Raw genomic sequence first — 14,900 nt, 5'->3', positions numbered from 1 at the left:
TTCTTTTTTTTAATAAGGTTTGGTAAAGTTCGGTAAAGATATCATTGCACTTAGTGTTCATTGAAGTAATCTTTTTCTATCAAAAAAAATATTCAATAGGATAAAATGAATTATGACCAAATTCAATATATTTAGTTTCGGTTAAAATTTCAATCAATTGATTCTGTTTTTTTTTTTATTCAGATTATACTCTTATTATTTGATCAAGAACTTTTATCTGACGATTGAAATAATCTGCAAAGTAACTAAACCCTTTAACGTTTAATTAGTTCGTACGTTAAGGTAGATATTTATGATAATCCATTGTAATTCAACATTGATTACCTCTTGGAATAAGAAATAGACAGCTTCATAATCAAGCAAATCTTCGTAATAACGTATTTCTTCTTCATCTAATGCGTTGCGATAGTCGCCGAAGAGCATTGGATCACGGAGTACATATTCCTCCAACTTTAATAGAATAGAATTATTATAAGTTAGTAACTACAATTCGTAAGTGGTCAAAATGCGAAAATTGAATTTAATATATTTGTAACACAAAATAAATTTTATTTTTCTATGGTCTTCTAAAATTCTATGCTAAATCGTATACTTTATATTGTTCGTGCGTGTAATGTGGTTAAAATTGAGTATAACGATTTTTATTTCACGTATTAATATATATATGTCTCTCACCAATCTATTAATTGAAATAGCAATGAGACTTTAAATTCTTTATAATTCTAACTTTAGAAGCTGATATCTTGCTAATATCATCCTTACTGTCAGTTCGTGTTCCACTTCCGCTTCCTCCTCTTCCTCTACGGCTACTTCCTGATCTGCAGCTTCAACGGGTTTGGGTATAGGCTCACCGAATTCTGCAAATTTCGTTTAATATTGGACAACTTGCTTATGGCATTGAATTTCTAGTAACTCTCATTTTTAGTAAAAAAACCAAATTTTAATAAATCAACATTGATTTTTTGAACTGTATCAGTAATAATAAAGAGCATAATTGTGTTACTTTAGTTGTCTATATACTACATAACAAATTACTGATTTATATTTTTAAGTTATATAACATAATTAATAAAAGTTCTACCGTCTTCTTCAACTTTCTCCTCTTCTTCTGGTATGACAATCTCCTCCAGTACGACAGGCTCTTCTTCTGGGAAATATTTTGCTACGTGTTCTTGTATGTGTCCACGCATTAGATCATTGTCCTGTTGAATTTGGATGAGCAATTTCACTTTAAGTGGCATCAGTGACCATAATATCAGATATTATGACAAAGTGAATAGGCGGGGTTATCAGAACAATTTGATTATGTGCAGCAAGCTATTATTCAGTTATAAGACTTATGATATTGTAGGTGTTTTTAAAGTTTATTCAAACTATTCTTCCATAGCTCCGAAATACAAAGATTTATGGTTTACTTTAGTACAAATTCAATCCACAAACACAATAAGTAAATCCAGGTACATGATATACACGTCGGTCACCACACGAGACATAAACTTGAAAATCCAGCGGACATAATCAGCATTGATTAGATCTCTCCAATAATGTCCTGAATAGGTGTGAGTACTGGACACAACGCGAAACATAAATTTCGTCGAAGATGCAGCGGAAATAATCAACATTGATGAGATCTCTCCAAGAATCGAGCTAGAAAGTGTGAGTACTGTTGTGGACCGCGGTACTGATGTACTGAGTAGGTGTGAGTACTGTTGTGGACCGTGGTACTGATGTACTGAGTAGGTGTGAGTACTGTTGTGGACCGTGGTACTGATGTACTGAGTAGGTGTGAGTACTGTTGTGCACCGTGGTACTGATGTACTGAGTAGGTGTGAGTACTGTTGTGGACCGTGGTACTGATGTACTGAGTAGGTGTGAGTACTGTTGTGGACCGTGGTACTGATGTACTGAGTAGGTGTGAGTACTGTTGTGGACCGTGGTACTGATGTACTGAGTAGGTGTGAGTACTGTTGTGGACCGTGGTACTGATGTACTGAGTAGGTGTGAGTACTGTTGTGCACCGTGGTACTAATGTACTGAGTAGGTGTGAGTACTGTTGTGGACCGTGGTACTGATGTACTGAGTAGGTGTGAGTACTGTTGTGGACCGTGGTACTGATGTACTGAGTAGGTGTGAGTACTGTTGTGCACCGTGGTACTAATATACTGAGTAGGTGTGAGTACTGGTGTGGACCGCGGTACTGGCCTGCACGTTGATGAGTCTGTCGCAGATGACGCGCGTGAACTCGTTGCGCCAGCAGCGCACCACCGCGCGCTTCTCGCTGAAGTAGTTGGGGTGCGTGAGGCACAGCCCGGCCGCCACGCGGGACAGGTCGCGCAGGTTGAAGATGTAGTGGAACTTGGCCGGCGTCGGGGGCAGTTCCACTATTATTATCTGGAAATATATTATGTGTGGGATAAAGCAGGGGAAAGGAAGATCATTGTGTGGCAACACTTTTATTATTCGTAATTTTGAAAGTATGATGTAGGTAATGTGTACAAATCTCACTGTAAATGACATAAGATTTTTAGTTCAATGATTTTCTTTAAAAAGAGTAATGTGGATCATAAAAGGACGAAGAAGGATTGGAAAATGAGGTTTGCGTCGGTGTTCTAGGAGTCAGTGTGACCGACAGATGTAGGTGCTTTTGCGGGGCTGAAAGAAAAAATTCTACAAGACAGAAGTATTAAATAATACTAACTACAAATATTTAGAGATTAGATGTATGACTGACGATATCATGAATAGACTACTTACTTTATATAAATCTAAAGTCATCTGCACGAGTTTGTCGACAATATCTCGTATCTCATCAGGAAAGATTTCGAAGTGTCCCCTCAGTATAGACACGTAAATGTGTCTCAACGTGCTCTCTGAAGGGAACTGCAGGTTGTAAACAGAGAACATGGATATGAAGCGAGGGTCCACCTGCAAGTAAAGTTTAGCAGTCGTCAGTTAACCTCGATGCCGTTTACTTTAGAAAGTTGAACTCTACTCCTATCAGTTATGGTTTTTAAAATGTTTTCGGAAACTTGAGCATCATCGTGATCAGCTACGGGATGTTCACTATTAAATATTATAATCCTGTTCCCTAGATTTGCAGCCCGATCATTTACAATCGGCCCTCATCCGAAAACTTATTTACTATTTATTTATTCTCTTTGTGATAATTCGTTCGGGGATGAATTTTGAACTGAAAATTGAAAACAAATTAATTGGTGTAAACTCACGTCGTTTCTTCCACCACCTGCTTTGCCCATGGCGGCAAGAAAGCCGATATCTTTCAAATTCTTCCAATTCAGGTCCTTGCCTCTGTCATAGAAACCTTTTCTTTCGAATAGCAGTTTCAGCAGAGCTATTGGCTGTTGCGTGCCATAGGTGTCCACCTAGAATTCATTCAAATCAAAAATTAAAGCTATTTTAAGTCATTAATGCAAGATCTATCATGATAATAAAGACTATGAAATTTTGTAATTTTGAAATGTCTCAGAATAACTATTATTATTAAAAAAAATATACTACTTACTCCAAAATTGCTAAAGGCCCACGGTTACCCTTAGCAACAAGGAGTATAATTGAAGGTAGAGCCAGTTAACAATAATTGTGAAATGTAACACGATTTTAAACTTTCAACGCATGTCAGTAAAGTTCTAAATAACTCACAATAGGCATGTTCATGTCATCAATAAACACCAGCATCTTCTTGCCGACGGGCGGTCCAAACGTGTCCTTAGTGCGTTTCTCTACCACTGACTCCAGGTTCCTTTGCACGTCCATCGACGAGGTGCGGGATGAGAAGTTCATTTGCTGGATAATCTGGGGTAACAACGAGGCTGAGTTTTGTCATTTTGGATAAACAACAATATTATGGTTGGTCCACAAGCTTCTTACCTTAGAAAGTCGTAAAACGTAGCGCAAAAAGGCGTTATAATGTCTTACGCGAAGAAGATAAGGTAAAGATGTCAAACACGTGTAAGGCATTATGCACAAACAATGAAAAATGAATATTTTTACAAAGAACATATTTTATCACGGTAGCCATACTAATATTGCAGTAAAAAAACTAAAGATAAATATTATATTTTAAAAAAATACAAAATAAACAATTAAATTAATAAGTAGCAATTGAAAGTCTCAAATAAATTGTTATCGTTCAAAAATCATTTACAGTGTTAGCAGTTTTCTGTTAATATTTTTTTTAAATACATCTTATATAGTTTTGCTATTTCTTTTGGAATTTTATTATAGATTACTGGAGCCCTACATATTACACTTTTATGTAGTAGCGCAGTTTTAGTTAGGTAAATGCAGAGCTTATCCTTTTCTCTAATATAACCTGAACATTGTCGGAAAAGCGGGAAAACAAATGCAGGTTGTTTTTAACAAACACAACTATTTTAACAAGTGCAACAACGGCAGTGTGAGAATTTTATGTTTAATAAATAACGGCTTTTTGTGCTCTGGATCGCGTATGCATCCCTTTTGCATTTTAAACGCCTTATTTTTATTAGTCAAACTACAACGAAAATTATTTCATATCCATCGATATACATATATGTACTACGTACTAGATTTGGCGTTCCGAACATTCACTGTGTGAAACTGAATTGAACTGCCAAACTGATTTGAGTATGGTCAATATTGACAGCTTGTGGTTTTGTACGGAGAGGTGCTCATGATATTAGAACTCGAGTCTAAGTGTAAACCTGGATGTGAATAAGAAATAATTGTCAAATAAGTAAAATTATTTGTTGTTCAAGTGAATAAATAGGTTATAACAATGACGTTTTGGTTGCCATTTAATTCAGATTTTGAAGAAATAGTTTATATGAACGTTGGTGTCTATAGTATATAGGTACAAACGTCATTGTAATATCTTACAGATTCTAAAGAGAAACTAGATTTTCTTTATGGCCCCCTAGCCGATAGAGTATTCTGTCTCCATAGCAGTGACGAAGGAGCCATATTATAATCCGAATCCTGCTTGCTTTCATTTTGTAATTTAAGTAACATCTAATTATTATTAGAATGTTTTGTAGACCGCATTCATGCATATTATTAGTACATATATTTTGTGTTGGGTTCCTTTTCAGACAATTTCAACCTTTACCACTACCTTCTCAGTAGATTACTATTTTGGGCTGGTCAGTAGGTACCTATTACACGTATGACGTCGACAAAAATACTGCATCCAACGTCGATTCTCCGGCCGATGCTGATTTGTCTGACTGACTATGAGGCGTGGAAGGAGCTACTCTGGGGCATGGTGACCATTGGAGCATAGATGGAACATAGCCGGTATAAAGTTTATCAGATAACATTTATCCAGGCCTTAATCAGGCGCCATTTTTTTTGTTTTGTGAAAAAATAAATTGAACATAATATTTTTAGGTTTAGAATCGGCATTTGTAAAGTATGTCACGAAATTTTTATTAACAATACAATTTTGTTCAATAATCAAAATATATAAAGAATTTGGAGGCGCCGGGTATCGATCCCGGTACCTCTCGCATGCTAAGCGAGCGCTCTACCATCTGAGCTACGCCCCCCATATTGTAATAGTTGAAATTATGCAGTGCCTCACAAACTTATAAGCACATGTTAGTGAAACTGCTATTTCGAAACGTGTTTCTAGTTGTCGTGGTTCTGATTAAGCAATTCCGCATTTTAATGTATACGAAACTATTTAATTTTGCATAAGTATGAAATTTAGGTAATTTGTGAAGTAGTATTAAAATGGTTTTTATAAAAACAACGAGGCATCAAATATTGCGTTATACCTATATCAGAAAAATTTCAATATGCTTACGATAAATTTAAGGGTCTAACTATGGATAGTCATTATCTATACATATTATAAAACAAAGTCCCCTTTTCTGTTTGTATGTATGTTATCGATTTATGAAATTTGGTATGGAGATATTTTAAGACCCTGGGAAATTTATAGGCTATTTTCTATCCCGGGAAAAAAAGATAGCGGGACTTTTATTCCGGAAAACTCCTTCACGCGGGTGAAGCCGCGAGTAAAAGCTAGTTTTGTATAAAAGATAGGAATATGAGTAATTCGGTTTGGAAGCTCGAATTCAAAATATAAAAGTGAGGTTGTTTCGCTTTCATGCATAAATCACTAAATCATAGTTCGCGACAGGCCTTTGGTTTGACCCAATTCCGGTGGCGACGATAAAAACCAGTTGACCTCCGCATAATAAGCCAATATACCCTAAAAAGGTCAGTTTAAAATAGTCGGGTTGTATTAGAGACAACGAGGACAGTAAGTGTATAGGTGATGTTATACAGAACAATATTTATCATTGAGGTTTTTATTGTTTGTGAACATTTCTCGTACAACCGAATGATGGGCAAATTGGACTTTTGGTAGAGTGTACAAAATATATTCACTTTACATAAATGTGCAGTGAGTGCTATTTAAAAAGTATACGCAATTAATGTGTCTTTCTTTTAATAGAGACAATAAGAAAAGTGTTATTGGACATATTCTTAGTCCTGTCTTCATTACAAGTTTAAATTAAATTTAAATAACTTATTAGTCTTAAGGCTAAATTGTTGTCAAAATGATATATTGCATACAGTCGGTAAGTATATCATAGAATTAAAAATAAAAGTATAAACATAAAACATTGGCGGTGATGAAATTCTTTCTTAGACGATTATTGCTAAAAGGGTATTTTTCCTTTTTTACACCATACGTTAAGGAAATGAAGAAGTTGACATGAAGAATAGCCTTAAAGTGCAGGTAGTTTAATACGAGCGGTGATGTGAGGGTACTTACGTATTTGTCGGCAGGTAATCCGCGCAAGTAGTTCGTGATAATAGCAGTCTTCGATGTCCCAGTGTCACCCACCAGCAGCACCGGCCTCTCGACCTGATCACAACAGAAGTAACTTAGGAATCATTAAATAAATCGAAGACCAAAGTCATATTTGATCAACCAAAGGGTTTCATAAGAATTTTGGACGAATTTATATTTGCAAATAAAAAGTACCATTATTTGAAAAACTAAAAAAGTATTTTCAATCAACCACAACCAGTCCACAATCAATTTTCGAAAACCGCAATCGAACACCTTTAAATGCATTCCGCATAAAATACGTGAGAATTTCTCTAAGCGTCCATCGCATTACTGTGAAACTTTCACGAGCGTCTATGTATTCCACAAATACTCTTATTCGATATTTCTTATTCAAGTTGACGGCACAGGACAACGTGCGCCGACAATGGCCGGCCACCGTGTTATAGAAGTGTAATGTACGTATCCTATTGTGCGCCAAAGCAATTTTCTACATTATTTATGGGACTGGAATCGTTTAGCGTTGTATCGTTTTTTTGTTTCAGTACGTATTTTGATGTTCCCATATTTCATGTTCTAACGTTGTTATAGTAAATCAGATTTTTATTATTGATAACGATGAATTTAGTGAGGTTTTTATTGGCTATATTTAACGGGTGCTGGATTTTTGGAAATGTGTTAAGATTAAGAATAGGTATTAAAAGTGCTAGCGATGCAACTTTTGACTTTTGTATTATTAGGGCACGCTACTTCGATCATAGCGTTACACTCATACATCCAACCTACAACATAAAGCCAGCGAAAGGACGGACTTGTTCCATCTGTTCATATATTATAATACTTCCTATACTTCTGATTACGAAGGTTACTTATTACTTCCTGAAGCCATAAAAATTGAGGCGAATTTTGTTCTTTAGTCTTAGTTATTACATCATTCGAATCATCATTATAATTCATCTATTCTACGTCTGTTTGCTCCTTCAAATTAATGCCGAATGTATTATACTCACACTCTCCATTATCTTGATAAGCCAGGTTAGACGCAGCGTGTCCACAGTAGGCACCAGGATCGAGGGGAACTTCATCTCTCTGTCATGTTCGTACACGGGGATTAGCCACTCCCAAGCTTCCCACGTCTTGGTGGTCAGCTCTAGGCAGTAATCATACAAGCTCGGGAAACCCATTGGGAAGTGTTCTGGAGGAAAGATAGATAGAAATGTATCATGATTTGCTTGTGTTTCGATATTCGTTTAGATAGTGATCACATTAAAATATTCTGCAAAAGTAGTTCCATTTCAGCGTATCCTATCGCAATACCCGGTATCGGTTTTATATTATGTGGTTTAATGTCGAAAAACTGACGCAAAATTTAGCTGCTAGATTTGGAAATAAGAAACTTTGAAGATTTACAGAGCTAGTAAGCTCCCACAACACCGAGCTATTTTAGTTTTAGTTGATCTATTTTTTAACTCAATTCATGACATTAAAATAATAATATATGAGAAACAAAAAAACACAAAACATGACATCAAAAATTTACTGGTGGTAGCTTTCTTTTCCACGGTATCTTCTACGAGCATCATTGGACAAGCCTTCTTGATGTAGTTGTCAAAGTCGAAGCGACCGTCGTCCACTATGGAGGCTCCAAGACTGTTGTACATGGACTGAAAATCAAGTAATAGTTAAGAATATTTCATTTCAAAAAAGTATAGGTATTTTAATCAGTGTAATGATTTAGGGTCTGTTTTATCCACTTAAAGAAACTACGGGGATCGAACGTATTGAAGCCATCAATTCATTTAGATTTGTATTCTCTAACACCAACTGCATTAAAAAAAATTGCCTATGACATATTTTTTAATGATAAGGTTAATAGTACAGAACAGAAAGATAAGTAGCTTTATTGTTATCGTCCTACTCATACTTATTAGTTGCAATTTAGAATTGTAATTATTGTAACTACTGTTACAGAATTTACTTTGTTTTACTATGTGCATGTGCTCCCAGTAGCCGTAAATACGAATTTATAAACTGTGGATAATGTAGTTCGTTGCACAATCATTTTTGATGTATATGTAATTTAAATTTTATCAAATTTATGTTACAATTGTTTTTTATCGCAAATAAATAAAATAAAAATAAAATCCATCCATCAATCCAATATTTTTTTTAAGTTATCGTTTAATTTTATTACAATTTAGCGACTTATTTAGACACGAATTGTATATAAAGCTATCACTGGTACACCTAAACAAATATCACTTGACCGAATGTATTGTGTTGAGTTAATCATAAATGACGCGACAGATTCGTGATTACGCAATATGTCTTATAATACTTATATTTGAGTTATATTGCTCGTTGCATATCTATACTTCTATACTACTATATAAAGCTGAAGACGTTATTCGAATTTAAAAAATATTGTGTTGGATAGCCCATTTATCGAGGAAGGCTATAGGCTACATATCATCATGTTATAACCAATAGGGGCGGAGCATCAATGAAAAATCATGCAAAAACGGGGAATATTTATTCCTTTTGAGAGCTTCGGAGGCGTAGCGCTGCGTAAGCGGTTAAAATTACACAACAATAAAGTATGGCAGAAATGTTTTGCTAAAAATCTAAAAAATATAGTATAAAACCAAGACTCTTGCTGCATCTGTCTGCCTGTCTGATCATGATAAACTCAAAAACTACCCAACAGATTTCGATGGAATTTGGTATGGAAATAATTACAGACCCCGGGAATGGTATAGGCTACATTCTATTCCAGGAAAATATATAGCAAGACTTTTATCTCAGAAAACTCTACAATGCGAGCGAAGCCGCGAGCAATAGCTAGTCACTACATAATCTGCAAGCTTAGAACTATAAAATTGTTTTAATAGCATAACGAGTAAATTATCCTAATCAAGATTTCTAATTTGGCTTAATTTGTTGGTAGAATTTTCAAGAGGCCCCTAGAGAGTTTGACAAGGGTAAACACTTGACAAATAGGACCGACGATATAATATACTATCTTGAACTAGTAAGCACTTGATATTTAAATACAAAAACATTTTGCAACGTTTTTCACAAGTATTTTGAAAATGTTGGGGTATTAGCTAGCCTTTCATCTGGCTTCAGATAAATTAGTGACCTTGGTAAGATTGAGGTCAAATTAATAAATTAACGAGAGGATTAATGTAGCAGATTTCGAACTATACCTATTGTATACGTAGGCCGATATTAATACTAAAACGTTGATTTAAAGTAACTGTCTGTAACGATTCCATACTGATCGTAAAATAGACTCGCGTTCTACGAAATATTTAGTTCAATACATAGGTAACATTTTATAAAAATAGCATACCATTAAATATTTGGCACCGATCCAAAAAACAAAATAAGAAAATCTGGAGGCGCCGGGTATCGATCCCGGTACCTCTCGCATGCTAAGCGAGCGCTCTACCATCTGAGCTACGCCCCCGATATGATACTGATTCGAAATTATCAAGTACATTTCTTATAAAACAATTATAAATTTTGAAACTTGTTTTAATCGACAATAATATAGATCTTTATATTTTGCAAGACTAGTAAATCTTGATGTTATCTGTATCAATATGATTATATAGGCTTATGGCTGTCTGCAAGTAATAAATTGCTTAGCGAAAACACGTGTTTTGTGATTAAATTTATATTTAATAAAATATTTTATTATTTAGTATAATTTTTGTTACGGAATAATTTTCCATAATTTTACTTATAAAAAATATTCAAAATTCCAACTGAATATGGGTTTGGCACGACAAAAATATGTATTTTACCACAATATAACGATTTAGATTGGAATATTTATCCCTCATATTTTTTTAATACAATCATACCGGCGCCATTGTAATCATCCCTTGGACAATCTTACTAACCGTAGAAAACATACCCGTAAAGTCGTTATATTATCACGTGGGTACCGATTATTGTAATTGTTTTTAGTACATAACGGGAAACTGGAACAAAAATACATGCACAGTTTTAAATATCAGTTAGTCGGTAGTCACAACTACTACTAGTACGTGTTCAGTTAGTATTTAGTAATGATTCAATTTTGCATATTGCAAGGAATTTTCACTCCTTTGCAACATCGTTTTTGTACCGGTTTTCGTTTGTAATATTTCCAGACGCTCACAATTCACATACCTTTTAAAAGGGAGTGTTTACTCTTATCGTTAAAGCCAACAATTTTCTGAATTCCCCTAGTAAGCACTATGGGTGCAGTAGACTTGTTACCATGACCTCATCGTTACCAAACTGCGTATTCTATGTTCCATACATAACATACATAACATCACGCATTTTATCCCCGAAGGGGTATGCAGAGGCGCAACTAGGGCACCCACTTTTCGCCAAGTGTGTTCCGTCCCACGATGTGATAGGGGGCGAGCCTATCGCCATATGGGGCACAAATTCCAGACTCCGGGCTGATACTGAGCAGAAAAACCCAAATATCACTTTGCCCGACCCGGGATTCGAACCCAGGACCTCAGAGCGCTATTGTACCGGACATGCAATACAACTCCGCCACCGAGGCAGTCTATGTTCCATGTTCCAAAAGTATTTTATACTTACCACCATGAAGACGCATTCTACTACGCTTCTGTCTATTTCCTCATTGCTGTCCTCTCTGTTGGGCAGCAAGCCGGTGTACATGTAGCACAGTTGGACCACCTGTTTAAAAAACATACATAGCATCACGTCATCTTCAAGGGTAGGCAGAAGTGTACTCACATTTCTTTAAGAGGTGCACGGCAAAGTGAACCTACTGCACTTGATGGTAAATTGAGTGGGGTTTAATAGAATGTCGACTGACGGGAGATGAATGTATATTATGTATATGTATCGTCGATACAATTATGCCGTGCTGTGCTTGTTGGAACCGGATATACACAGGCTGATCCCGGAACGCGACACACTTACGTGAGACACTATGGTGAATTTTAATACCTTGTGTACGGTCGCTATCCAGGCCGATATAAAATATAACTTACTAACAGCAAAAAAATTGCCATCTATGTTAGATCTCATGTAATAGAGGCTAGCCTTTTGCAATGGCAAATGTACTGTATTATATATTTCAGTAAATGCACTGTATTACCGTTGAAATGGCGACAGGCTTGCCCCCAATCACATCATGAGACGGAACAAGTTTGGTGAAAAGTGAGCGCTGGCTGGACCTCTGTCTAGTCCTGTTTGGGATAAATCCGTGATGTGTCTTTGTTTTTTTGTGTACAGTAACAAGTAGGTAACCTATTACCGTTGAAATGGCGATAAGCTTGCCCCAAAATCACATCATGAGACGGAACAAGGTTGGCGAAAAGTGAGCGCCCTGGCTGGACCTCTGTCTATTCCTTTTAGGGTAAATCCGTGATGTGTGTTTGTTTTTTTGTGTACAACAACAAGTAGGTAACCCTCATCTCAACAGCACTGACCAGGTTTAGCGGGGTTTGTGGTACGATGGTCTTGAGCGGCGTCTGTTGCTGCAGCCCGAACAGTCCAAACACGATGTAGTTGATGGCGCCCGCCACGTAGTGGTCGAACAGACCCGACAACTGCTCGCGCTCCTCCTCGTTGTTGCGACCGAGGACCCATCTGGATATCGATAGAGTCTTTGATGACGTGTTAAAAGGTGGAAATACTAATTTTCTCCACACAGTCTGAGGGTAAATCTATTTCATTGAAAATAAGCAAGCAATTTCAAATTTTATTGCACTTCACAATCATTTTATACAAAAGTTTTTATAATATATGTGACATAATAATGGACCCAGGAGTCGCCTGGCATTGTTTTATTTAAATTCATTGTTTCTATGTTTTTGCTATTGACTGATAAGTGTTTCAAATACAAAGATGATCAGGAAAATATTTATTCTGCCCACAATTAGCAAATATCATGGCAGTGTACAAAGTAATTAAGTACATAACAAATTTTTAAAAATATTTCACAGCCACTGAGAACACCCTCCGCTTATCTGTCCCAATAAGACTGGTATCTCAAATTATTATGATCCACAATCAACATGCCAGCCCTGAATACTATGGCCCATAAAGTATAATTGAAATTGTCCTTTTAAAATATTATAAAATAAATAAACAGCAGTAACCGATACGGAGCGATTTCGTTCTCCATTAGAGAGTGTCAGCAGTTTGTTATCTTTCATAACAAAGTATATTTTCTTGTGGAAAAGAGGGGACAAAGCCAATGTTACTGCACCAACGATTTTTTAGTCAATAAAAAATCCACTTACCTGTCCCAATAAGGCTGATAACCCAAATTCTTAGGGTCGACAAACACCATGCCAGCCCTGGACACGGTGGCCGGCGATGCATAGTTCAAGTCGCCGACTTCGAACAGCAGGGAGCAGTACGGGGCGAGCCGAATTCTCTCCCCGTTCGCGAGCGTCAGCAGTTTGTTATCGTCCATGACAGAGTTCATGTTTTCGATCCACAGAGCGTCCACATCTCCATCGAAGAGGGAATAACGTCGCTCGTCTTTCTCCGCTGGTCTGATAAGGAGAATATAGGGATGATTTTTCTATTGGCAAATAGACTATGATACCAATGACTAAGTAATTTTATCATATTTTTTTATTAATGAACCTGACAAAATTATTCGCTTCCAAAAGTTGACTGAAAATTCAATCCTTATTTTCATTCTGATAGACTCAGAAGATCGACAGATAGTGTACGATCCGTTTTGCGTTGTCGCATGGCGGATTTAGAAGACATGAGTTCCTTATTTAATCTCTTTATAAACGCACCTGTTCATTTCTCGGAAGATTTTCGAGTACAAGCCATCTGTCCAGTCCCTTGTGACGGGATCTAAGATTCCATATAGTTCGATCACGGAACACGCCTGCCAAACGATATATTTTTGAACAAATATATACGTAGTTAAGTGAAATACAATTCAATAAATAAAAGCCCATAAAATATCTGAGGTGTTCACGCGAATAAACGGAAAATTAAAAATAATCATAACACACGTAAATAGTATTACACGTATTAAAATTAATTATACCTTCGGATTCACTACAGTGAGTTTAGTAGGAAGTCCCATGTTGGTCTGCGCTTTGACCAGCGTTTGCAGTATGACCGACTTCCCACCGCCAGTCGGACCGACCAGCATGGAGCAATGGCGGGTCATCATAGTCTCGTACAGCTGAACCACTTTATCCACCTGGCAATATGAACACAATCAGCAACTATTTCATTACGTTTGAAGAAGTGCCACTCGTCCAATCTTCATCATTATCTTCAGCCTTTGGAAGTTTATTGTTGAACATAGGTTCTAAAGCTTCCAGACTAACCTGCTAGACGCGACCTGCATCCAGCGAGTTCTAGCGACCTCTACCGATCTTTACTCGTTCAATAATACCAAGTATAATACTTCACCTGATGAGCTAGTACGATGTACCCATCGCTCTCAAGGACTTCGATGACCATCGCGTTGAATTCTGGGTAGCCCACGCGTGGACACTCCAGTCCGGGGAACAGATCCTTGATCAGCCCAAGGAATAGAGGCACGTCTTCAAACACAAACTTTGGATGGTTCATGTCTCTGTTAACAACCACATTTTACGGAAAAGTATTAATGATAAATTCTGTAATGAAGAAGATTTGATTGTCTTCTTTTGTCAGCGGTGGAACAATAATGTTATTTATTTTTCGTTAAATTTTTCATCTCACTCACGATTTCTTTTGGTTTTTCTAATGTTCATAGCAGCAATGATCATTTTGTTTGTTCATTTGTTAGTTTTTACCATAAAAACATATTTAATAGACTTGAGCATCCCCTTCTTTTTTCGTATCTATTAATAACCATGTCGTCAGCTCTCCATACTTAGCAGAATGGACAGGAATGGCTGATATTTGGCTTCAGTGGGAGGTAAACGTACCCCTACTCCGCGGTGCCTACTCCCCTACATCGTCCAACGGAAGTGTCTAAGTCTTCGTCCGCAGCTACCCTGCGCGGTGCCGCCTGGTGCGGCCCGTCTCCTCAGGGGCTCAGAAGCCCCCGTGCAACCGAAGGACGCTCTCAGCATCAACGGCATCA

The 14,900-nt window shown here is 36.8% G+C and overlaps 1 protein-coding gene and 2 non-coding genes across 3 annotated transcripts in view; all 3 read right to left on the bottom strand.

The window, feature by feature from the left end:
- LOC115447584 (dynein heavy chain 10, axonemal) overlaps positions 1 to 14,900 on the bottom strand; it is a 90,290-nt gene that overhangs the window by 29,137 nt on the left and 46,253 nt on the right. Inside the window, exons 47-62 of the mRNA XM_037439138.1 lie at positions 14,240 to 14,405; positions 13,866 to 14,024; positions 13,606 to 13,700; positions 13,093 to 13,350; positions 12,277 to 12,436; positions 11,417 to 11,515; positions 8,346 to 8,469; positions 7,816 to 8,000; positions 6,788 to 6,880; positions 3,661 to 3,813; positions 3,228 to 3,383; positions 2,755 to 2,925; positions 2,203 to 2,391; positions 1,082 to 1,202; positions 763 to 857; positions 325 to 450 (exon numbers count right to left, since the gene is read on the bottom strand). Of these exons, the coding sequence (XP_037295035.1) occupies positions 325 to 450; positions 763 to 857; positions 1,082 to 1,202; positions 2,203 to 2,391; positions 2,755 to 2,925; positions 3,228 to 3,383; positions 3,661 to 3,813; positions 6,788 to 6,880; positions 7,816 to 8,000; positions 8,346 to 8,469; positions 11,417 to 11,515; positions 12,277 to 12,436; positions 13,093 to 13,350; positions 13,606 to 13,700; positions 13,866 to 14,024; positions 14,240 to 14,405 (2,350 nt within the window). The remainder of the gene's footprint in view (positions 1 to 324; positions 451 to 762; positions 858 to 1,081; positions 1,203 to 2,202; positions 2,392 to 2,754; positions 2,926 to 3,227; positions 3,384 to 3,660; positions 3,814 to 6,787; positions 6,881 to 7,815; positions 8,001 to 8,345; positions 8,470 to 11,416; positions 11,516 to 12,276; positions 12,437 to 13,092; positions 13,351 to 13,605; positions 13,701 to 13,865; positions 14,025 to 14,239; positions 14,406 to 14,900) is intronic.
- Positions 5,474 to 5,546, bottom strand: Trnaa-agc. Its single transcript has one exon. It is a non-coding gene; the product is annotated as a tRNA-Ala (tRNA).
- Positions 10,205 to 10,277, bottom strand: Trnaa-agc. The gene has a single exon. It is a non-coding gene; the product is annotated as a tRNA-Ala (tRNA).

This window comes from Manduca sexta, chromosome 16 (assembly GCF_014839805.1).
Source record: "Manduca sexta isolate Smith_Timp_Sample1 chromosome 16, JHU_Msex_v1.0, whole genome shotgun sequence".
Classification (NCBI taxonomy): domain Eukaryota; kingdom Metazoa; phylum Arthropoda; class Insecta; order Lepidoptera; family Sphingidae; genus Manduca; species Manduca sexta.
This window is presented reverse-complemented; position numbering and strand designations above follow the sequence as displayed.